This window comes from Macaca mulatta, chromosome 15 (genome assembly GCF_049350105.2).
Source record: "Macaca mulatta isolate MMU2019108-1 chromosome 15, T2T-MMU8v2.0, whole genome shotgun sequence".
Classification (NCBI taxonomy): domain Eukaryota; kingdom Metazoa; phylum Chordata; class Mammalia; order Primates; family Cercopithecidae; genus Macaca; species Macaca mulatta.
In genome coordinates, this window is record NC_133420.1 from 60,126,748 (window position 1) to 60,145,952 (window position 19,205).

The window sequence follows — 19,205 nt, forward strand, 5'->3', positions numbered from 1 at the left end:
AACTCCTTCTCTCTCTGTAATTCTTGCTACAATGGCCCAACCAATCAGAGGAAATCCATATCCTCTTCCATAAAGATGATTCCATGCAGATGGTTTTTGAAAATTAGAGAAAGTGTCCCATACACATCCCTAAAAGCTCAAGTCATTTCCAGTACTCGGTAAAGGGCGGAGGGAGGAGAAGCAACTGCAGGCCACCATCTTCTCACTAAGTGTGGGGAAGGCCCCCTGGGGTTAATTATAACTCAGTAGTGCAAAAGCCAAATAGTCTTGGATTTGATTTTAGAGCTTCCATTCTGAGTTCAAAAGACCTTCAGACGTGGGCCGGTATCTCCACGCGGGAGCTGCTGGAAGTCATAATTTCACAGGATTTCTGCAGAACCAGCACTACAGCATCCACTTTCTCTCACTAGTCACCCCCACCACAGGGAAGAAGAGGAGGCAAATGAGAGCAGAATTCATGAGCAGCAGCCATCTCTTCTCATCCCATGGGGAGCCGGGAAGGCTTGGGTAAGTTCCCCTCCCTCCATAAGATCGGGGGTAGCTTAAGTATTCCTGCAGACCCTTTCCCCTTCATCAAGTAAGGGACTGGCACTGCCTTTCATCTGAAAACTTCAGAGCCATTGAACTGCCCAGTGCCCAGGCCGGTGTTGCTGGCAGGTCGTGAAAGAGGGCTGAGCAGAGGAAGGAGGACTAGGGTAGCTAGTGGCATTCCCACAGCGTGGCTTGGCAAGGAGATGTGGGTTTTCCCTGGGTTGAGTGGGCACTGAGGAAGGTTGGGAGAATTTCATCATCCTAAGAGGCTGAGAAAAAAAGTAGATAGATGAGGCTCAGTCAGAAGTTGCTCACCAGAGGATCATGTCAGAAGGACCCACTGGAAAGCCAGCACTCAGACCCCTGCCTGGCAGAGGGAACAGACAGCCAGATAGGAACAAAAGAAGTGATGCCAGCAGAAAGAAGACTGTAACCTCATACAGGGAGTTACATAAAGCAGTGTTCTGATCCTCTTCCCTCTCCTGCCTCCTTTCCCTGATATCTCAGAGAAAGTAGAGAATGGGAGAGCAAACCTCATCACCTCCCTCCCTGCACCAAGCCACGGAAGCCTCAAGTGCCTGCTTGGGAAGAATGCACTTTTTTTTTTTTTTTTTTTTTTTACATCCAGAGACTCTTTCCTTTTTACGGCTTTATTGAGATGAAATCCACATACCACACAATTCACCCTTGTAAAGGGTGCAATTCAGCCAGGCATGATGGCTCATCACGCCTATAATCCTAATGCTTTGGGAGGCCAAGACAGGAGGATCCCTTGCGCCCAGGAGTTTGAGACCAGCCTGGACAACATAAGGGGACTCCATCTCTACACAAAATTTTAAAAATTAGCCCGGCGTAGGGGTCACACGCCTGTAGTCCCAGCTACTCAGGAAGCTGAGGCAGGAGGATCACTTGAGCCCAGGAGTTTGAGGTTATATAGTGAGCTATGATTTTGCCGCTACAACAGACTGAGATCCTAAAAAAATAAAATAAAATGAACTAAAGTATACAATTCAAATGTTTTAGTATATTCACAGATTCATACAATCATCTCCACAATCTAACTTTGGAACATTTTCATAGCTCCAAAAAGAGTTAGATGTCAGTCCCTATTTCTCCCCAAGTACCCCCAGCCTAAGCAACTGTGAAATCTACTTTCTGTCTCTATAAGTTTGGACATTTCACATAAATGGAACCTTGCAATATGTGGTTCTTTGTGATGGGCTTCTTTTACTTAAGATAATGTGTTCAATATTCATGTGTTCATTATCAATATGAATGCAAGATAATGCATTCATACTGCAGCATGGATCGGGACTGCCTTACCTTTTATTGCCTAATATAGTCTATAGTATGTGTATACATTTTACTTTATGCAGTTATTATCCATGTTATCAGTTAGCAAACATTTGAGTTGTTTCTACTTTTGGACTATTATGAATAATGATATTATGAACATTCAAGTACAAGTTTTTGTGTGGACATAATGTTTTTGTTTCTCTTGGGGATATAACTAGGAGTGGAATTGCTGGGTTGTATGGTAACTCTAGTTTTAACTTTTTGAGGAACTGCCAAATTTTTCCACTGCAGTTACACCATTTTACATTCTCATCAGCATGTATGAGGGTTCCAATTTCTCCTTATCCTCATCAACATTTGTTATTATCTATTTTTTAAACAAATTCATAGCCATCCTGGTGGATGTGAAGTATCTCATTGTGGTTTTGGTTTGCATTTCTCTGATGGCTAATGATATTGAGCATCTTTTCAAGTATTTATTGGCCATTGACATATCTTCTTTGCAAAAATGTCTGTTAAGAGCCTTTGCCTTTTTTTTGGAACAGGGCCTCACTTTGTTGCCCAGGCTGGAATGCAGTGGTTTGATAACGGCTCACTGCACCCTAGAAGTCCTGGGGCTTAAAGTAATCCTCCCACTTCAAATTCCCGAGTAGCTAGGACTACAAGTGAAAGCCACCACTCCCTGCTAATTTTTTTATTTTTGTAGAGACAGAGCCTCCCTATGTTGCCCAGCTGGTCTCCAATTCGTGGGCTCCAAGCGATCCTCTCACCTCAGCCTCCCAACGTGCTGGGATTATAGGTGTGAGCCACTGCACCTGGTGCCATTTTTAAGTTGAGTAATTTGAATTCTTCCTATTGAGATGTAAGAGTTTGTTAGGTATTCTAGATACAAGTTTCTTATTTGATCCATGATTTGCAAATATTTTCTTCCATTCAATGAGTAATCTTTTCATGTTCTTGAGGATGTTCTTTAAAGCATAAAAGTTTTTAATTTTGATGAAGTCTTATTTACTTATTTTTTTTTATTGCTTACGCTTTTGCTGTCATATCTAAGAAGGTTTTGCCTAACCCCAAATCATAAATACTTCTATTTTTCTTCTGAGAGATTTTAGTTTTAGCTCTTACATTTATGATCCATTTGAGTTAATTTTTGTGTAAGGTATGCGTAAGGGATGCAACTGCATTCTTCTGCATGTGGGTAGTCAATTATCCTAGCACCATTAATTGAAAAGATAATTCTTTCCTCCACTGAATTGTCTTAGCATTCTTGTGGAAAATCAATTGACTATAAATGCAAGGGTTTGTTTCTGGATTCTTAGTTCTATTCCATTGATCTGGATGTCTATCATTTTGTCCAGTGATGCTTGGTAACTCAACATGAAGGGAGAGGCCTGAGATATTATTAAGAGAACCTACAAGTGGGAAAGAGGGTTTCACAGAGTCCAACTGGTCACTGGGAAAAAGTCCATCATTTCACATTTGTGCCTCAAAGAGTTAAGACTCCTCCAACCACTTCTAGTGAAGGAACTTTCCCAAACCCTATCATGTCTGCTTTTCCAAATGGGGTACATTAAATGATCCATTTCCCTCAGCTGCTATCATAAATGAGTGTTGTATTTTCATAAATTATTTTTCAGCACTGATTGCGGTTATTCTCTTTTAATCTGTTAATCTGGTGAATTACATTATTAGATTTGCTATAGTAGATATATCTGATGCTTCCATTTCTAGGATAAACCTAACTAGGTCATTTTCTATTTAATACGTTACTAGATGAAATGTGCCATTATTTTGTTTAGGATTTTTGCTTCTAAAATCATGAATAAATTTGACCCTTTATTTTTTCTTTTTCATTCTGGCTTTGGAATCAAGGTCATCACTAGCCTCGTAAAATGATTTGAGGGGATGTTGCCTCTTTTTCTAGTCTCTGAAAGGGTTGGTATAAAATTAGAATTGTCAGTTTGTTTGTTTTTAATTGAGATGGGGGTCTCACTATATTGCCCAGGCTGGTCTTGAACTCTTGGCCTCAAACGATCCTCCTGCCCTGGCTTCCCAAAGTGCTGGGATTACAGATGTGAGCTACCATGTCTGGCCTAGAGTTGTCAGTTCTTTGAACGTTTAGTAGAACTGTTTCATAGGTTGATTTCAATCTACTAATTCAGTTTCTTCAACTGTTATAGATTTGTTTGGTTTTCTTTTTCTTTGCAAGTGAGTTTTAAAAGTTTTATTTTCCTAGAAACATGTCTATTTCATGGAAGCTTTCAAACTATTAGCATAAAGTTGTTTGTAGTACTTGCTTATTTTTTTAAACTGTTGCATTTGTAATTATGTCCCTTTTTCATATGTTATATTGTTATGCATCCTCTTTCTGACTTAATTAAAGTTACAAGGTTTTATTTTATCTGTCTATTGAAAAATACAAGTTTGGGCTTGGTTGAGCATCTCTACTGTGTTTTTCTTTTTTTTCTTTCTTTTTTTTTTTTTTTTTTTGAGATGGAGTGTCACTCTGTCACCCAGGCTGAAGTGCAGTGGCCGGATCTCGGCTCACTGCAAGCTCTGCCTCCCGGGTTCACGCCATTCTCCTGCCTCAGCCTCCCGAGTAGCTGGGACTACAGGCGCCCACTACCTCGCCTGGCTAGTTTTTTGTATGTTTTAGTAGAGACGGGGTTTCACCATGTTAGCCAGGATGGTCTCGATCTCGTGACCTCGTAATCCACCCGTCTCGGTCTCCCAATGTGCTAGGATTACAGGCTTGAGCCACTGTGCCTGGCCTCTACTGTGTTTTTCTATATTATTTCATTAATGTGTGCTCTTCTCTTTATTATCTTCTTGTATTTTGTTTTCCTTGCTGCTTAAATTATGGTTGGTTGTTTGTGGGCATGACATCAATATCTATTAAAATATAAGTGGGTATATTAGTCCATTCCTGCTGCTACAACAAAATATCTTAGATTGGGTAATTATAAGTAACAAAAATTTATTTCCAGGCTGGGCACGGTGGCTCACACCTGTAATCCCAGCATTTTGGGAGGCCAAGGCGGGTAGATCACGAGGTCAGGAGATTGAGACCATCCTGGCTAACATGGTGAAACCCCATCTCTACTAAAAATACAAAAAATTAGCTGGGCGTGGTGGTGGGAGCCTGTAGTCCCAGCTGCTCAGGAGGCTGAGGCAGGAGAATGGCGTGAACCCAGGAGGCAGAGCTTACAGTGAGCCGAAATGGTGCCACTGCACTCCAGACCAGGGGAGAGAGCGAGACTCCATCTCAAAAAAAAAAAAAAAATTAGTTCTCACAGTTCTGGAGGCTGGGAAGTCAGTCCACTGATGAAGGCCCTTTCAGTGTCAGGGGACGATTTGCCCCCTGCTACCAAGATGGTGCCTTATTGGCGAGTCCTCACGTAGCAGAAGGCAGAAGAACCAAAGGGACTGGGTGCCCTCTTCATCCTCTTCTGTAAGAGCACTAACCCGTTCATGAAGGCAGTGTGCTGGTGATTAATCACTTCCCCAAACGCTCCATCTCTTAATACTATCACATTGGGTATTATTTCCAACCTAATGAATTGCAGAGGGACACATACATTCAAATCATAGCAGTGGGCATTCTCTTAGGCCCAACGATTCCACTTTAGTTCTATATTCTATATTAATATTAGAAAATGTTGGCCGGGCGCGGTGGCTCAAGCCTGTAATCCCAGCACTTTGGGAGGCCGAGACGGGCGGATCACGAGGTCAGGAGATCGAGACCATCCTGGCTAACACCGTGAAACCCCGTCTCTACTAAAAAGTACAAAAAACTAGCCGGGCGAGGTGGCGAGCGCCTGTAGTCCCAGCTACTCGGGAGGCTGAGCCAGGAGAATGGCGTAAACCCGGGAGGCAGAGCTTGCAGTGAGCAGAGATCCGGCCACCGCACTCCAGCCTGGGTGACAGAGCGAGACTCCGTCTCAAAAAAAAAAAAAAAAAAAAAAGAAAATGTTTAAAAAGATATATGCATAAGGTTGGATGTCAGGTGCAGTGACTTATGCCTGTAATCCCAGCACTTTAGGAGGCTGAGGCAGGAGGATTGCTTGAGTCCAGAAGCTCAAGACCAGACCAGCCTGGGCAACATAGTGAGACCTCTATTTAAAAAAAAAAAAAAAAAAAAAAAAAAAAGATGGGCTTTGCAACATTATTTATAACTAGAAACAATTAGAAATCACCTGAATGTAAAGATACAGTCATACTATGGAATACTGTTCAGCTGTTAAAAGGAATAAGGCAAAACTAATATCTATTGACTTGAAAAGATCTCCATAATATAATATTAAGGGGATGCAATGAAAAAAATAGGTAAAGAATGACAGCGTTTTTGTTTTAAAAATTGCATACGTTCACATATTTATATCCCTATATGTAGTCCCACTGGATGCAGTCATAGCCATTCAGCCCTAAGGAGCCACTGCTAATTCCATCCAGAGGTGAGATCCTTCAAAGCTGGGGAAGCCTCGTCTCCAAGCACGTAGGTGCTCCCTACCTCTGTAGACAGCTTCCAACCATAACCTCAGGGCATCACTTCCACCCCTTACAAGTCCTAAGACTGGTTTAGGTGAGAAGTTCTGAGAGGACAGGATGGGGAGAGGAGTTGGGACTCTGCAGGCCTTGGGAACCATAATGACATTCCCAACCCACATCCTCTCCCACCCTTTCAAGGCCATTGGTTGTGAGTTATTCATACTTCTCCCTTCCTTAGGGAGGCTGGATTCTGCCCAACATTCCTTGTGCTCCCCAAAAGTGCCTGGCACCCATTGCTGGCCTCCCAGACAGCCGATCTGATTGACTTCTTCCTCTTCCTGGGTGGGCTTCCGTATCTCTTTGAAGTCCTCAGAGTACCCGAGGTCTCAGGTTAAATGCAAATGTAGTGTCTGTAAAAAATCCCATGCGTCAACTTGAAGCAAATGCCTTTCCCAGTAAAATTCTTCTACTTTTCCACGTAGCTTTGCAAAAGTGATATTTTTCCTCTCCCCATTCCCTAATTACCCCAAAATATGTGCCAAAAGGGGAAGATGTGACTTGGCAGGGCAGAAGTCCCCATTGCTTAGCATATCAGAGAAGAAATTTACAAGACGTCTGCCTTTGTTTGCCCTGCCATTAAACCTCCAGTTCTGACCATGAGGTTTCTGAAGGAGCACTTTTGGAGGTAGGAAACTGGATAGTGACAAGTTTAAGCCTAGAAACTATGTCATGGGCGACACAGTTTAAGGAAGACTTGGGGGTAATGGGGAAGTATGGCATGACAACGGTTACTTCCTAGGGAAGCCGTCATATATAAAACAGGCTGTCTGGCTGAGTGCGGTGGCTCATGCCTGTAATCCCAGCACTTTGGGAGGCCGAGACGGGTTGATCACGAGGTCAGGAGTTTACAACCAGCCTAACCAACATGGCGAAACCCCGCCTCTACCAAAAATACAAAAAGTAGCCAGGTGTAGTGGCGTGTACCTGTATTCCCAGTTCTTCAGGAGACTGAGGCAGGAGAATCTCCTGAACCTGGGAGGCGGAGGTTGTAGTGAGCCAGGATCGTGCCACTGCACTCCAGCCTGGGTGACAGAGCGAGACTTTGCCTCAAAAAAAAAAAGGCTGTTTTACTCTTCAGTTCTCCAAAGGATCAAAGGAGGAAAACTGCAGCAAATTCCAAACAGACAACATCAGCTCAGTAAACATAACCGTTTACATAATAGAATGCAGAGCCTGGTGAAGAAGGGACCAGCCCATCACAGGAAGGGTTCCAACAGGGAGACTGGAGAGGGAATGCCTGCAACGGGTGAGAGGCTGAAATGGATAAGCCCAAAGACCCATGTTGCAGAGGTTGCAAATTGATGATACACATGTCATTTGAAGGAAGCAGATGTGTTTTCTTTACTAGTTCAATGTTTGCCTACAAAGTGTTTTTGTGCTTCTTCTTAGTATTATCATTGTATGAATAAAACCTGCATTTCAAAGTTCTCTTGTAAAACATAACAGAGCTGAGAGCTTCCTTTATATGGGACATATGTTCTTCGGTTCACACAGCCTCCGCCACTCCCTATTAATACCCAGTGTCCAAGTATCAATTGACATTTGTTATTCTGCCTACACTGTAGAGCTTTTTTTCCCTTACAGTCAGCCCACTTAACTCATATATATTATTACCTGTATTCTCTGTGTAGGCATTTGAGTGAGTGGCTTTTGTTGCATTCTGTGGTGTCAACCTTCATTTGAAACAGTGATACAGAGCTGTGTTCACCTCACTTCTCCCTCTCGCCCTGTGCCTTCTGTCATTGTGAGCTGCCCTGAGATTTGTAGCACGTGTGAACAGCACAAGAGGTCAACAAAAGGCACAGCTCTGTAGTGAGACCCCGGGGAACTCAACAGAAACGAGCAAGGCAGCTCCTTGAACTTGCCACTGGCAGATCATGAAACCACACCACCTCTTCAGGCCAATGGCCATTTTACATTTTGAAAGGGACATTATTTCTTGTTGAAGGAACATTACTATCTAGTTGACTCCTATCTAGGACAGCATAGAGTCTCCTGTTACTTAGTGAAACCAGCAACAGGCAGAATATGCACCAGAGAGAAAAACTAGCTTGTCTGCTATCCTGGAATAAAAATAAACAAGAGTTTGAACTAGCCTGGAATAAAAATAAGAGTTTGAACTATAACCTGAATCAAAGGAATGTTGGGAGTTTTCTATTAGCTCAAAGCAAAGTTCCTAGAATTCATAATAATATTGTTAGTAGCTGACATTTGTTAAATGCTTCCTGTGCTAAACACTTGGCACGTTTTATCTCACATAGTCACATAACAACACTATGGGATAGGTGTTATCATTATACAAAGAAACTCAGGCACAGAGAGGTTAACTCCAAGTAAACCTTGAGTGATGGAGTGAGTGATGGAGCCAGAATTCAAATCCAGGTGACCTGACCCAGAAACATTAGAAAAATATAGGAAAATACTGCCAAGATTTGATATCTAATTTCCCATGGAAATTTCTTTTCTCTACCCATTAAATGACTTTGCTACATTTCTTGCCAAGCATGCCAAGAACATAAAACACAGAAGTCCAGTTTTTCATTTCTCTGGTTTATAAATTTATAAAAATTAAACTAAAAATAGCCCCCATGTTGTTTCATTCTTAAAATATACAATAACTTTAAAAGAAAGTTTCTCTGGAACTGAAGTTCCTTCTGCAGAATCTGTTTCACATTCAGAATTTGAGATGGAATATAAAATAGGAGAATGTTCAATGTCTGCAGTGTCAGATATTTTGCTCAAGGTTCTGTACCTAAATGCTGTGCTTGGCATGCGGAACTGAATTTCCATTATGTTCAGTCAAGCAAGATTTGACTGACAGAGAGGTCATTTATTACAATGATCCTGCCAGGTAGCCTGGGGAGACCATTTTGGCCTCTGAGATCGTGTTATATTTTGAGGTATTCATGCAAAACTAAACTCTCTTTCTCTTTCCTCTAGTTTCCGATAATCACTGTCTGAATCAATATTTATAGAAAAACTATCAGCGAGAAATCCCATTTGCAAATGACTTACAGTTTTAAGTGAACCTAATTTCTTTAAAACATATGTATTTGAAAATCCTATGTGTCAAATAAACATAAATAATGCTAATAATTAATAATGATAGTATTCAAAAAATAGAGATGTGAAGTATATATTTTCCTAACAAGAAAGCCTAACATATTTTTAATAAAACTGTATAACCACATTCCTGTAAGTTACTCCTTCATTAGTGAAAGAACTAAAATTATCCTGTTGTAAGAGAAGAAAACATTTTGACATGGAAGACAACTCGAAATAGTTTGAAGTATAATGCTTTATTAGTGCACGTAATAAACTTCTACTGAACACAAATACATGATTTTGCTGATAGAAAATCAGTTTCTCATGCTTTCACTAAATGAATGGGTTAGACAAACATTTAAAATATACTTAATTTAAGGGTGTCAAATTAATAACCTGTTTTGGGTAGACAGGGAGTAGTGCTTTGTGCTCTTGTTAAGCCCTTGACAAGAGTTTGAGAACACCAAGTACTGTGTCCCGGAGGGCAGGTCCCACAAAGGCCACAAGATGTCGCTTTCTGACAGCCTGTTGCTTGCAGCTAATCCTACCACAGCAGAAGGAAAAGAAGGTGAGGAGGAGTGTTGACCATATTTTGATGTAATAACCAGAAGTGCATCTGTTAGGATATACAACAATGGATGCAACTAGATCAACAGAGATTCCCTTATAGTATCCCTAAACTTAAAACGCATTTTTTTTTCTTCTTCATTTTCTTTTTTCACTGGAGCAACCCGGAGTATGTTGGTGTTGATGCAGATGTGGGATACTGAACTAAAATTTTTCTATCATTACTTTCAGTCTTCACAGACATCTGGCAGGATGCCCTGAGGAATATTATAATCCCTGTTTTACAGATGAGAAAGACAAGGCCCCTAAAAATTGCAATTGGCAAATGAAAATTTCAGTGACCAGGTTTCTTGACACCCAACACCCCAGCTGAGGCTTATGCGCTCTGCCCCTCTCCCCAGTCCTCATATGGAGGTGGTTGGGGGCAGGCTTGGACTATTTTGCTTTTTGGAAATTTATTTAAAATATTTTATACTAAACTGTCTGATATGAACCCATATTTATTTATGTGTATAGAACAAGGCTTCAGATAAATTTCATGGGTGCTCTAAGCCACTTTGGGCTATGTCTGGAATGGGTTTCCCAAGGAAGCTCACTCCATTGTTTAGGGTGTGTATTAGTTTGCTAGGGTTGCCATAACAAGGAACAGACTGGGTGGCTCAAACAACAGAAATGTATTCTCTCACGCTTCGGGAGGCTAGAGGTCCAAGATCAACATGTCAGCAGAGTTTATTTCTTCTGAAGCCCTCCTCCTTGCCTTATAGATGTGTCCTCACATGGGCTTTCTTCTGTGTGTCTGTGTCCTAATCTCTTCTTATAAGGACGCTAATCAGATTGCATTTACCTTAATTATGTCTCTGAAGGCCCCATCTCCAAATATAGTCACATTCTAAGGTACTGTGGGGTTAGGATTTATTTATTTATTTATTGACAGAATCTTGCTCTGTCGCTCAGGCTGGAGTGCAGTGGTATGATCTCAGCTCACTGTAGCCTCCGCCTCCCGGGTTCAAGCAATTCTCCTGCTTCAGCCACCCAAATAGCTGGGGTTACAAGAGCGCGCCACCCAGCTAATTTTTGTGTTTTTGGTTGAGACACGGTTTCACCACGTTTCACCTGACCATATTGGCCAGGCTGGTCTCAAACTCCTAAACTCAAGTGATCCGCCCACCTCTGCTTCTTAAAGTGCTGGGATTACAGGTGTGAGCCACCGTGCTTGGCCTCAGGCTTTAACAAATGAATTTAGAGGGGCACAATTCCCGCCCGTAACAGGGTGGAAACATTGAGAAGCCTGCATTATTCCTTCCAACTTTTTCGCATGAGAATGATAGAGTTCTAGTCTGTGTCCTTATATCTACAGCACCAGAGAGTTTAACGTGTGTCTTTCTTTCTCTAAGAAAGCTTCCTAGTTAATCTGCTATTTGTGTGTGACTCCTTGGTTGCATTTTATGGAAGTGGAGCTGGGAGAAATGATTTCTGATCCCCATTCTTGAGGTAAGGAATTAAATTCAACTTTAAAACAACTTAAATACAGGAACAGATGTATACTTACGAGTATATTTTTTTTCTTAAAAAAGAAGGAAATTCTGCCGATTTGGGACAACATGGATGAACCTAGAGGACATTATGCTAAGTGAAATGAGCCAGACACAGAAGGGCAAATGTTAGATGATACCATTTATGCGAGGAATCTAAAATAGTTGGACTCAGAGAAGCAGAGAGTAGAATGGTGGTTGCCGGGGGCTGAGGGGAGGGAGAACATGGGGAGGTGTTGGTCAAAGGATATAGTTTCAGTTATGTGGGATGAACAAGTCCTAGAGATCCACTGTACAGCATGGTGTCTAGAGATCACAATACCATGGCATATACTTAAAAATGTCCTTAGAGTAGATCTCATATGTTAAGTGTTATCACGAAATAACAATAATAATAAACAGTAACAGGAAACTTTTGGAGGTGATTTATATGTTAATAGCATTAATTGTGGTGATGGTTTCACAGATACATACTTACCTCCAAATTCATTAAAGTGCATACTTAAATATGTACAAATTTCTGTATATCAATCCCACCTCAGTAAATTAAAAAAAAAAAAAAAAAGAAACTCTGGACCAGGGATGGTGGCTCACACCTGTAATCCCAGCACTTTGGGAGGCCAAGGCGGGTGGATCATTTGAGGTCTGGAGTTTGAGACCAGCCTGGCTAACATAGTGAAACCCTGTCTCTATAAAAATACAAAAATTATCCAGGTGTGATGGCGGGCGCCTGCAATCCAAGCTACTTGGGCGGGTGAGGGAAAAGAATTGCTTGAACCAGGAGGTAGAGGTTGCAGTGAGGCAAGATCACGCCACTGCAGTCCAGCCTGGGTGACAGAGTGAGACTGTATCAAAAAAAAAAAAAAAAAGAAAAGAAAAGAAAAGAAAAGAAAGAAAAGAAAAGAAAAGAAACTGGCTGGGCACAGTGACTCACACCTGTAATCCCAGCACTTTGGGAGGGTGAGGCCAGTGGATCACTTGAGCCCAGGAGTTCAAGACCAGCCTGGGCAACATGGCAAAACCCTGTCTCTACTAAAAATACAAAATTTACCCGGGAATGGTGGCAGGTGCCTGTAGTCCTAGCTACTCAGGAGGCTGAAGTGGGAGGATCACCTGAGCCTGGGAGGTCAAGGCTGTGGTGAGCTATGATCATGCCACTGCACTCCAGACTGGTGACACAGTGTGACCCTGTCTCAAAAAATAAAATAAAATAAACTCTGTACCCATTAAACAGTAATTCCCCATTCCTCCCTCCCCCAGCCTCTGGTAACCTCTATGATACCTTCTGTCTCTATGAGTTTGCCTTCTAGGTACCAAATACAAATGGTATCATTTATTTGTCCTTTTATCTGGCTTATTTTGCTTGGTGTAATGCCCTCAAAGTTCATCCATGTTGTAGCATGTGTCAAAATCTCATTATTTATAAGCCTGAGTGATATTCCATTGCATATATCTTACAGTTTCACTTTATCTATGTAATTCTCTAATTTACCTAAACTCTATTTTGATAAATGGTGCTATGGTCTAAATGTTGGCATCCCACTCAAAATTCATATGTTGGAACCTAAAACCCAATGTGACAGTATTATGAGGTAGAGTCTGTAACAGGTGATTAGGCCTTGAGGGTGGAGTGCTGATGAATGAGATTAGTGCCTTAGTAAACGAAGTTTGAGGGAGTCTGTTTGCCCCTTCCACTGGGTGAGAAGGCAGCGGTGGCTGATGTCCTCTGTAATCCCAGCACTTTGGGAGGCCAAGGTGGGTGGATCACCTGAGGTCAGGAGTTCGAGACCAACCTGGCCAACATTGTGAAACCCCGTCTCTACTAAAAATACAAAAAATTAGCTAGGTGTGGTGGCAAGCACCTGTAATCCCAGCTACTTGGGAAGCTGAGGCAGGAGAACCGCTTGAATCCGGGAGGTGGAGGCTACAGTGAGTCGAGATTGTGTCACTGCACTCCAGCCTGGGTGAGAGAGCAAGACTCTGTCTCAAATAATAAGTAAAATAAAATAAAATAAAATGAGGAAATTTAAACTACACAATTTAACAGTATAGGAACTATGCAGATATCATGTACTCTGATGTTGTGATGAGACAGACACTTCACCTCTATGGTAGTCTCCCCCAAAACATAACCTCATTGAAATCATGAGACAAACCCAAAGTGATAGTATTCTACAAAACACCTGACTAGTATTCTTCAAACTGTCAGGATCATGAAAAACAAGGAAAAACAGAAATATGTCACAGTGCAGAGGAAACTAAGGGAACATCATGACTAATTATGGAATCTTGAATTGGATCTTGGAACAGGAAAAGGCTATTAGTAGAAGAACAGAAAAAGGCTATTAGTAGAAAACAGACAAAATCCAAATAAAGACTGTAGTTTTGTCAATAATTTTTTACCAATGTTAGATGTTTATTTCTGCGAAACATACCAGGATTAAGCAAAATGTTAACATTAGGAGAAACTGGGTGTAGGGTCTACAGAAATTCTCCCATTGTCTTTGTAACTTTTAAAACTATTCAAAAATAAAAAGTTTTTTTAAAGCCTATCGAGGCCGCGCATGGTGGCTTACGCCTGTGATGCTAGCACTTTGGGAGGCCACAGTGGGTGGATCACTTGAGGTCAGGAGTTCAAGACCAGCCTGACCAACATGGTGAAACCCCATCTCTACTGAAAATACAAAATTTAGCCAAGCATGGTGGCCCCACCTCTAGTCCCAGCTACTAGGGAGGCTGAGAATAGCTTGAACCCAGGAGGCAGAGGTTGCAGTGGGCCAAGATCGCTCCAGTGCACTCCAGCCTGGGTGACAGAGCAAGATTCTGTCTCAAAAAAACAAAAAAACCCTATCGATAGTTTGATTGAAAATGTATTAACTGTATGGATTAATTTGAGGAATGTGGCATCTTTACAATATTAACTCTTCCCACTCAGGGACATATTTGTTTTGTCTTATATCCTACTATAAAGCAATAAGGTATTCATTATGTAAGTCATTTATGTAAGGGATGTTGTCCATTATATTTTCCATTTGTTTGCTGCTGGAGACATCTATACACATTCGCACAGTTTTTTAAAGCAGGCCATCACTTGAGTTTTTCTGATATATGTAATATATTTGTAATTATAATTATTCTTTCAAACACTTATCATAGCCTAGCTAGAAAACCTAGAACAAATAAGGTATGCCGTTTGTTTTATTAAGAGGTTTTAAGGCCGGGCACGGTGGCTCACGCTTGTAATCCTAGCACTTTGGGAGGCCGAGGCGGGCGGATCACAAGGTCAGGAGATCGAGACCAGGGTGAAACCCCGTCTCTACTAAAAATACAAAAAAAAAAAATTAGCCGGGCGAGGTGGCGGGCGCCTGTAGTCCCAGCTACTCAGGAGGCTGAGGCTCCAGGAGAATGGCGAGAACCCGGGAGGCGGAGCTTGCAGTGAGCCGAGATCGCGCCACTGCACTCCAGGCTGGGCGGCAGAGTGAGACTCCGTCTCAAAAAAAAAAAGAGGTTTTAAAAATCAGGAATGGGGCCAGGCACTGTGGCTCATGGCTGTAATCCCAGCACTTTGGGAAGCTGAGGCGGGTGGATCACAAGGTTAGGAGATCGAGACCATGGTGAAACCCCGTCTCTACTAAAACTACAAAAATTTGTTGAGTGTGGTGGCACATGTCTGTAATCCCAGCTACTCGGGAGACTGAGGCAGGAGAATGGGGATTGGAGATTGTGCCACTGCACTCCAGCCTGGGCGACAGAGCGAGACTCTGTATCAAAAAAATAAAATTAAAAAAAAAAATAGAAAAGAAACTGACTGGGTGCGGTGGCAGGAGAATCACTTGAACCCAGGAGGCGGAGGTTACAGTGAGCCGAGATTGCGCCATTGCACTCCACCCTGCACAACAAGAGCGAAACTCTGTCTCAAAAAAAAAAAAAAAAAAAAAGAAAAGAAAAGAAAAGAAAAAAAGAAAAGAAAAGAAAAAAAGAAAAGAAAAGAAATAATTTGTCCCACATTCTGTGCTAAGAGCTTCACACGTATTATTTTACTTAATTATCAAAACAACTCTAAGGGTAGACAGGTGTAGATCCAGGTTTTGTGGGGATTGGAATTAAACAGTATTAAGGGTCTTCTGGTTTTAAAAAAATTACAAAATTATACACAAAATTAGGTACGATGGTTATTTAGAATGACAAAATAAATTATAAATGATAACAAATGAAGGGCGGGCGCGGTGGCTCACACCTGTAATCCCAGCACTTTGGGAGGCCGAAGCAGGCGGATCACGAGGTCAAGAGATCGAGACCACCCTGGCTAACACGGTGAAACCCCGGCTCTACTAAAAATACGAAAAATTAGCCGGGCGTGGTGGCAGGCGCCTGCAGTCCCAGCTACTTGGGAGGCTGAGGCAGGAGAATGGCGTGAACCCGGGAGGCAGAGCTTGCAGTGAGCCGAGATTGCGCCACTGCACTCCAGCCTGGGCGACAGAGAGAGACTCTGTCTCAAAAAAAAGAAAAAAACCAAACAAAAAACGAAAAAACAAAACAAAACAAAAAAACAAATGAAGAGCTCTCTGGCATTTAGGAGAAATGCTCCCTGGTTGCAACTTTACACCTGTTAGACTACAAATCCCAGCGACCCATGCAAGTGAACATAAATTTCATTAGCTTCACCGTAAAGCTGTCTGGCGGCGGGTGGGGGGTGGGTGGGGAGAAGTGTTATTATCTCCATTTTTAGGTTGAGTAAATCACTCAATATTGCAGAGTGGGAATCTGAAAATTATGCAAAGAGACTCCAGAGCCCTCGCCTTTACCCCCAACGTGCTTCTTGTCAGGATCACTGAGTGCACACGAGGGTCTCGCTAACGATGGCTGAGGGGGGAGACGATGAAGTAAGAGGAGGGGCTGAACAAAGGGCAAGAGAAAGGCAGAATGAAGCTCCTAAAGAGAAATGGACGGAATTGGGCTCCGCAGCCCTAATGGAGAAACGCGCCTTAGGAAGGAAGGGGAGAAGTTTAAGGGGAAACAGGTAAAATGAGGCAGAAGTTGAGCGAGTTAGTCAAACCCTAAATTCTTTATTTACAAAACAGCCGGGCACGGTGGCTCTCGCCTGTAATTCCAGCACTTTGGGAGGCCGAGGCAGGAGAATCGCTTGAGGCCAGGAGTTCAAGACACCCCCCTCTGCAAAAAACTGTTTAAAAATTAGCCAGGTGTGGTAGTGCGCAGTTGCGGTCTCAGCTACTCGGGAGACTGAGGCGGGAGGATGGCTTGAGCCCGGGAGGCTGAGACTGCAGTGAGCTCTGATCTCGCGCCACTGCACTCCAGCCTGGGTGACAGACCCAGACCGTCTCTAAAAATAATAATAGCAATAACAAAATAAAAATAAACAAATGTAATGCACCCAACTACGCCCCGGGAGTGGCACTAGGTTTCCGCAGCGCAGCGGCTGCGCCTGGGCGCCCAAGCAACGCGACCAGCGCTGTCAGGAGGCGAATGGGAGCCAGGACAGAGCTGGGGAGGCCACTGCGGTCAGACGAGGGATAAGAAGGCCGTCTGCGGCGTCATTGACGGGGCTGAAGGAACACCGGGGAGAAGAGTGGCAGACAGCTCCGGAGCCGCACTGCCCGGGCGGCGCCGAAGTGGGGCCTCCCAGCGGTGTTCCTTTCAGCCAATGGCCGCGAGATGCGCCGTCCGACGGTGCCCCGCGCGGCACAGGGAGGGAACAAGCAGCCCATGGGGTGCCAGAAAGCGCCATCTTTCTAGGTGACTATGCGAACTACCAGGGAAGCGTAGCCAGGGACAGGCTTCTCTGCCCGCGGTTAACCTCAGTGCCGCCACTACTTTAACCTGAAGCCAGGCAGCACTGCCGCCCTCAGTAAAGATGGCTAACTGGCGCAGAGAAAAAGCCGGAAGCAACCGGGCCTTGCGGGGAGCCGAGTGAGCGCCGCGGGGGCGTGGCCTGGCGGTGGAGGGGCGTGGCCATCCGCTGTAAGCTGGGCTTGCGGTCTTTCAGTCGCACGCACCGCACCCAGTCCCGACCCTGTGGCGTACTGGGGGCGGGTCCGCCGCCGGCCCCGCCCCCGCCCAGGTGTCTCCCTTTGGGAAGCTGCCCGCCGAGTCTCCGAGATTTGTCCCTGGTGGTCCCGTGGACTCCTCGTCCCTCCGCGGTCTCCGGCTGGCAGCGATGGAGGGCGCCGGGGAGAACGCCCGGGAGTCCAGCTCCTCTGTCCCTGGGTCCGACGAGTCTGCCAGGGACCCACAGGCGCCGCCTCTGGAGGAAGAATCGGGGGACTGCGCCCGGTCCCTGGAGGCCAAGAAACTCTGTGGGTATTTAAGTAAGTTCGGCGGCAAAGGGCCCATCCGGGGCTGGAAATCCCGCTGGTTCTTCTACGACGAAAGGAAATGTCAACTGTATTATTCGCGGACCGCGCAGGATGCTAATCCCTTGGACAGCATCGACCTCTCCAGTGCAGTGTTTGACTGCAAGGCGGACGGTGAGGAGGGGATCTTCGAAATCAAGACTCCCAGCCGGGTTATGACCCTGAAGGTAAATTCCTGGAAGGACTTTCTCCTTCCCAGCGGCGTGAGGTCCCCTTTTGGCAGGGTACGGCTGGGCGCGAGTGTGTGGTGGACACAGTAAATTGATTGGAACTGTCGTCACCGACGTGTTCAAAGAACTTTGTGCTTTGCAAAGTGCATTCCCACCCATTTCCTCATTGGGTTCCCACAAGGCAGGGACGACAGACCCATTTTACGGATCAAGAAACTGAGTTAGAGGGAGATGAAAGGACTGGCCCGAGGTCATGCATCTAGAGAGTGGGGTAGCTTGGAATCCCGTAGTCTTTCTACCTCTCAGACCTCTCACTACTGAATCAAAACTTTTACTTTTGGGTGTGCCTGACAGTGCAGTTACCTTAACTTTCTTACCTGGGACCTAAGGAAGTCAAAATATGGTCTTTGCAATCCTCTCTCAAGGCCAGGATTCTGATTCCCGTTTCTTGATGTTTTGGCCAAGGTCAGTAAATGCTGAGAAGAGATTGGCAGGGATTGGTAAGATAAACACTTAGGTTTCACTAGTCAACCTAGATTGTTCATCTAGGCATGCCTAAACCTGTTTTCCTATCAGCAGCAAGGGGTAGGTTTTGTTTTATCGTCACGTTTAACTGAGAAAGCCTGAAGCAGTAGAAAGGCCACATTCTCTGAAATCAGACAGGCTTGCATTCAAATTGTACATTTGCTACTTACTAGCTGTGTGACCTTGGACAAGTTGCTTTACCTCTCAGAACCTAGGTGGTTTGTAAGCATTTGACACATCACAGGCATGTACAAATTGTTGAATTAATTTCATCACCTAGAATACAGCCTGGTACCTAGTGGGGTACTTAATAATTTTTTGTTGAATAAACACACGTGCACACACAAGGTGATGGAACCAAGGTCAGAGTGCTCATGTCAAGAGGAGGTGTCTCATAATTTAATTGGAAAGACAGATCTGGGCTAAGTGTTCTATGGGCATCAGAGAAGAATGTGCCAGGAGATAGCCTTCCCCACCCCATCCCCATCTTTCCACCCCTCCAACCCCACCTCCAGCTAAGTGGGTATCTGTGGATGCCCCCGGGTTCAGTTCCCCTTTACTGACTGGGATGGCTGGTGACCAGGCTGGGGCACTTGGTTAAAATAATGAAACTCAGGAAT

At 43.9% G+C, this 19,205-nt stretch overlaps 2 protein-coding genes across 3 annotated transcripts in view; both read left to right on the top strand.

Annotated features, from left to right (window-relative positions):
• The window catches only part of TRIM14 (tripartite motif containing 14), a 288,671-nt gene that overhangs the window by 89,253 nt on the left and 180,213 nt on the right, over nucleotides 1–19,205 (top strand). The window lies entirely within an intron of this gene.
• TBC1D2 (TBC1 domain family member 2) overlaps nucleotides 16,776–19,205 on the top strand; it is a 62,719-nt gene continuing 60,289 nt past the window's right edge. The window contains exon 1 of one of the 2 annotated variants that reach the window (XM_001113321.5): nucleotides 16,776–18,057. Coding sequence is in view for 1 of the 2 variants with exons in the window: in XM_001113411.5 (XP_001113411.2) it covers nucleotides 17,695–18,057 (363 nt within the window). In the remaining variant the exon portion in view is untranslated. The remainder of the gene's footprint in view (nucleotides 18,058–19,205) is intronic. The other variant, XM_001113411.5, reaches the window with a different exon arrangement.